The 5,622-nt window shown below is 44.7% G+C and overlaps 1 protein-coding gene across 1 annotated transcript; it reads left to right on the top strand.

The window, feature by feature from the left end:
* Positions 1 to 307: 307 nt before the first annotated feature.
* Positions 308 to 4,046, top strand: LOC119328237 (tryptophan synthase beta chain 1-like). Its single transcript, XM_037601250.1, has 5 exons — positions 308 to 739; positions 1,324 to 1,680; positions 1,865 to 2,307; positions 2,390 to 2,484; positions 3,634 to 4,046. Exons 1-5 carry the CDS (start codon positions 398 to 400, stop codon positions 3,807 to 3,809), a joined length of 1,413 nt encoding a protein of 470 aa, XP_037457147.1. The 5' UTR covers positions 308 to 397; the 3' UTR covers positions 3,810 to 4,046.
* Positions 4,047 to 5,622: the final 1,576 nt, after the last annotated feature.

Below are 5,622 nucleotides of genomic sequence, written 5' to 3'. Positions count from 1 at the left end.
AATGGTCGGTGGAGGATGACCCACGTAGGACCAGTGACGTGGACCCGAGCGCAGACACACACAGAGAGTGCTGTACTACAAGCGGCTCTGCCAACGCGACGAGAGAGGCTGCCGTCCAGATCCGGATCCCAGATCTTGTGGGCCCTACCATAGAAGAAAAATGATCCTCGACCGCACCCGGTGCACCAACACCGGCGCCAGCCCGCAGCCCCCTGCCGGCACGCCAGGCTCACGTGTCCCACCACCAACCCCGCGGGAAATGTTCCAAGGCGACCGGTTTATATACCCGCCGGGTACACCCTCCTCGTGTTAAGCCACCACCCACTCTTCATCATTCTTTAATCCCCTCCGATTTCATCCCTGCCTTCTTTCTTCTCTCTGCCACTCGCCGCAGCAGATGGCCGCCTCGGCAATCAGAAACCCTAGCCCAGCCGCCGCCGTCGCCGCGCCCCTGCCCTCCCGCGCCGTGCTGCGGATGGTTTCGCCGTCGGTCCGGAGAGGCGCGTCCGTCGTGGCGTCCGCGTCAATGCGGCCGGCCAAGGCGGTCACGGCCGAGGCGCCCTCCCCCGTCGCCGAGAGGGTGAACGGGGCCGAGGTGGCGGGGGCCGGCATCGCGAGGCCCGACGCGCTCGGCAGGTTCGGCAAGTTCGGGGGCAAGTACGTGCCGGAGACCCTCATGCACGCCCTCACCGAGCTCGAGGCCGCCTTCCACGCGCTCGCCGACGACGAGGACTTCCAGGTAGCCCCATGTTGCTGAGGATCTGGTGCATTCATTTTTGTGCGATTCATGGTATTAGAGCGTCAGCGGCACATTTCGTGTGCGATATAGGCGATTTGATGGCTCATATGCAGGAGGATTTTATCCTGCCTGCAGATGTGGGGTTTTGCGTGTATTGCCGTTTGATTTTATCATTATCTTTTTAGCTATTATTTGTTGGAGTTTTGCCATGTTTCGGTTGTGGTAGTTGGGAGCGGTCACATCTAAATCGCACAACAGATTGTCCTTTGAAAGGTTGTTCCACTGTATTTGTTTTGCCAGCAGATTCGGCTTTTATTTAGTCCCTTTCTGGGAGCCGCCTCCACATACCTTGGGAATGTGTGTTTGACTGCATTTGATTGGTAGTTGCGCCGATCAGAGAGGGAGTGCGATCATAGGACCTTGCCTTTTGTGTATGGAATCAAAACTTGGAGAATTTGGGTTTACGATAGTCATGTAGTATTGCCCTGTAATCAAGCGAATAAATAAATGCCAGCCATGTTGGATGGGGAGATTCTGGAAAGGCAGGTATTTGTGTTTTGACACCACATTTCTTCTTTCTGCAGAAAGAACTTGACGGTATCCTCAAGGATTACGTGGGCCGCGAGAGCCCGCTATACTTTGCGGAGCGCTTGACGGAGCACTACAAGCGTGCTGATGGCACTGGCCCACTGATTTACCTCAAGAGGGAGGATCTGAACCACACCGGTGCTCACAAGATCAACAATGCTGTGGCACAAGCTCTGCTTGCCAAGAAGCTTGGGAAGCAGCGTATTATTGCTGAGACTGGTGCTGGCCAGCATGGGGTTGCCACTGCCACAGTGTGTGCTCGGTTTGGTCTGGAGTGCATCATCTACATGGGTGCACAAGATATGGAGAGGCAGGCGCTTAACGTTTTCAGGATGAAGCTTCTTGGGGCAGAGGTATGTGCGGAGCTTGTATCATCCGTATGCCTTATCTCTGGAGAATATGCCTTTGTGTTTCCAATTATCCGTTGCGGCTATTACTTATTTGATAAACCAAGCTGTGAGATGTAGAATGCTGCTGTGGAAGAATTCTTGTTAGGCTTATTCGTTTGTTTCTCATCATGTGTATGTCTTCGCACAGGTAAGGCCAGTACATTCTGGGACTGCAACGCTGAAGGATGCTACCTCGGAGGCCATCCGTGACTGGGTCACCAACGTAGAGACCACACACTACATTTTGGGCTCAGTTGCGGGTCCACACCCATACCCGATGATGGTGAGGGAGTTCCATAAGGTGATCGGCAAGGAGACCCGTAGACAGGCGATGGACAAGTGGGGTGGCAAGCCTGATGTGCTGGTTGCTTGCGTTGGTGGTGGATCAAATGCCATGGGTCTCTTCCATGAGTTTGTTGATGATCAGGATGTAAGACTGATTGGAGTGGAGGCTGCTGGTCATGGTGTAGACACTGACAAGCACGCTGCAACATTGACAAAGGGGGAAGTCGGAGTTCTCCATGGATCTCTGAGTTATGTATTGCAGGATGCTGATGGACAAGTTATTGAGCCCCACTCCATCAGTGCTGGGTAAGTATTTTGATGTTAAGTTGGAAGCATTTTTCTTTTCTTACGTCAAGTGGGCTTATTATCCATTGTTTCAATTTCATAGGTTGGATTACCCAGGTGTTGGACCTGAGCATAGTTTCTTGAGGGATATTGGACGTGCTGAATATGATAGTGTGACAGATCAGGAGGCATTGGATGGTATGTTTCTCTACCATTTCTTTTTCCTTGTTTTCTTGTCATTCTTGATCGCTTGCTCTATTTATCCTGCATACTGGCCGCAGTTGATTTTCATCCAATTGACTTCTAATCCATCTACTAAATGCTGATAGTAGTTCTGAATGACATACTGAGTGTTTTCATATATCTTCATGTGAGTGGAACAAGTCTCTGGTTTAGGCACTATCACTGGTCTAGATTTACATGTGAATTTCGATGGTACACAGTAGGCATTACTGAAGGTTAAAACTCTTGAGATAGTAAGTTTCAGTTTACAGCTGTTGAACTTGTTTTATAATATGATGTGGAAAAGTAGGCAGGTAAGCAGAAAAAAATGGTTAGCCAAACGGAAAAAAAATTAAGTAAATGCTGGTTGGAAAAGCTGGATTATCTGAATCCATCTCGATACCATACACTACTTGAGTCATCAGAAAGTGACTGTTTTAAAACGTTCTGAATTGTTAGTTTATAAACCTTCACTGACTAAGTCTGCAACGCGAAATGAATGGCAAACACTACTTTAGGCATCTGAAAGTGACTGTATTATAGAAAAATAACAGCTGTTGTTTTAAGATGTTATGAATTGCTAGCTTGTAAACCTTCACTGGGTAATTTTAAACACGTGGTCAATTGCAATACATAATGAATGTAGGAGAGAAATAACACGTGATAGTTTTGACATGCTGAATCAATGGCATGTATGTGCACGTGGTTCATGTTGCAATCTTTAATACTTCAGCACACAATGAACGTAATACCAACGCATCTGCAAGCGACTGAATTATAGAAAAATAACATGTGGTGTTTTTTAACATGCTGAATCCACTAACTTAACATGCTTGATGTTTCCATCTTAGATATTGGCTGCAAGTAACCACATCATTGAAAAATAAGATGGTGGTAACTTGGCAGCTTCCATTTCCTGACCCGACAGTGTTTAAGTAATAGGCTTGAATGTTGCAACAAATAATGATGTTATAGTGGGAGTCTGGGATATTGTAGCTTTTAGTACCGTGAACCTAATTGTCTTAAGCCTGCTGCTGATTTCCCTGATCGATTGAGAACTGATTCAGTAGCCTAAACAGTCTCCCCTGTCATGTTCAGCATCTAACTCCTTCCCATGCTATGCAGCTTTCAAGCGCACCTCTCGGCTGGAGGGCATCATCCCTGCCCTGGAGACATCCCACGCGCTGGCTTACCTGGAGAAGCTCTGCCCAACACTGCCGGATGGTGTGAGGGTGGTTCTCAACTGCAGTGGAAGAGGAGACAAGGATGTCCACACAGCCAGCAAGTACCTTGAAGTCTAGAACTCCGGAAAGACTAAACAATGGTGGCTTTCCTATCAGCAGTTTTGAAAGCGAAAAAAGAAAGCAATTGCTTAGAGTTTTTCTTTGGGGTATAATATGTGGGTACAAATAATCCTGGAAGTCGGCCAGTCTATAGCTAATTTAGCTTGGTTTGTTGAATTTTATCTAAATAAAAATATGTTGTATGTTAAACTTGGTAAATAAAGGCTGTTTGTGTGCCATGCATTACTCTCAATCTGACGTGTTCTTTTTGCCTTGTGATGATTTTGCTGTGTGTTAAACACACAGAGAAGATTTGGTTGGATGGCTTTCTTACCTAGCCAGTTGCTGCCCGTAATTGCAACCTCACCAACAATTCATGAGATATTTTTACTGTTTTTCTTCTTATTTTGACTCAACAAAGCATTTGAACTGAGATTGCAATCTTCCGGTATTACCTGCAGTGTCTTTGAAACCTTCCTAGCTTCGGAAGGTTGTTTTTAGGCGACATTGCTTCTGAAGGTGATCTTCACTGTTTGGAACACTAAAATTTATATCTCCTCGAAGAATCAGATCGACATGATTTTAAGTGTGTGTTTGCTTCATCGCCGGGACAGGGATGTCCGATATCTTTTTCCACTGACAACTTTTCTTTTATCCATTCATGATTCATGAAATGTCATGGTAGTACAAAGAACATCAAAAATAAAAAAAATTACATTCAAATTCATAGACCATCTAACGACAACTACAAATATTAAAGCAAGCCAAAGGCGTGATCTGTCATGTCCGAAAATAATGAATTGAACCTGTTTTCATAGGAGGTTTGATTCGGCAGTTAGAAAACTGCTAAATTTCCAGTGTTAGCTTCGGCTCAGCTGTCGGCTGGACTTTACCTGGAGCCATACTTGGAATCACCTACAAGTTTAGAGCATCTATAATAGATGAGGTAAAATGCATCATCAAATTATGCTTCGAGCAAATTTTACACCTCTAAAAAGTGGTTTTGTACATCACCAAAAACCTTCAACTTCAACAAAAAATATAAAATACATCACGGTTGTCTTATTGTGGGTGCCCCATTTTACATCATACTAAATCATCGATGACGCGCGTTGCTGCGCCCGTCTATTTGTACCATGAAATGTTCCCACTTGATATGTATAGAATTCCACCATATCTTCTGTAGGTTAAAGGAAAACTAAGAACGTCGAAGGGCTCTAATGTGGTGTATTTCATGTGTACTTATATATACTTGAAAATAGACCACATGGTTTGGGGCAGAATAATCACTATGACGAGTAACATTAAATATCTGGATCACATGGTTTGGGGCAGAATAATCACTATGATGAGTAACATTAAATATCTAGATGGTGATAATGACAACATGAGCATGTGCTCCCTAGAGCCAAAATGTATATCCGGATATTGATGGACTATTGTATATTGTGCTATATACTCCTTCCGTACCTAAATATATGCCGTTTTGGTAGTTCAATTCATATATTTAGGAATCGAGGGAGTAATTCGTTGACTCTAGCATATATAGACATTGGTTTTCTGCCAATTGATTAAACTCTAGATGTGGAAAAGAAAATTGCAGAAAAGGAGCAAAGCTAAGTAGGACAACATGACTTCAGACCTACAACATCAATTAAGTTGCTGCCATGTTGCGAGAACGGGCGTTTGGCTCTCTGCCTCAACGGAGGCCTTTTTTTTGAAAAAAGAATCAAAAATCAAAGTTTTCGGTTTAACATAAATCTGAAAAAATTGTGCAACTAAACAAGGATGTTATGTGAATGTGTGTAAAATGTCAGGAGGAAAAATGTTG

This window comes from Triticum dicoccoides, chromosome 7A (assembly GCF_002162155.2).
Source record: "Triticum dicoccoides isolate Atlit2015 ecotype Zavitan chromosome 7A, WEW_v2.0, whole genome shotgun sequence".
Lineage (NCBI taxonomy): Eukaryota > Viridiplantae > Streptophyta > Magnoliopsida > Poales > Poaceae > Triticum > Triticum dicoccoides.
This window is presented reverse-complemented; position numbering and strand designations above follow the sequence as displayed.

Bases quoted from the DNA above. Each gene is read 5' to 3' on its own strand.
- LOC119328237 (XM_037601250.1), top strand. From the start codon at position 398: ATGGCCGCCTCGGCAATCAGAAACCCTAGCCCAGCCGCCGCCGTCGCC. The intron at 740-1,323 runs GTAGCCCCATGT...TTCTTTCTGCAG, and splicing joins CCGACGACGAGGACTTCCAG to AAAGAACTTGACGGTATCCT. The intron at 2,308-2,389 runs GTAAGTATTTTG...TCAATTTCATAG, and splicing joins CCCCACTCCATCAGTGCTGG to GTTGGATTACCCAGGTGTTG.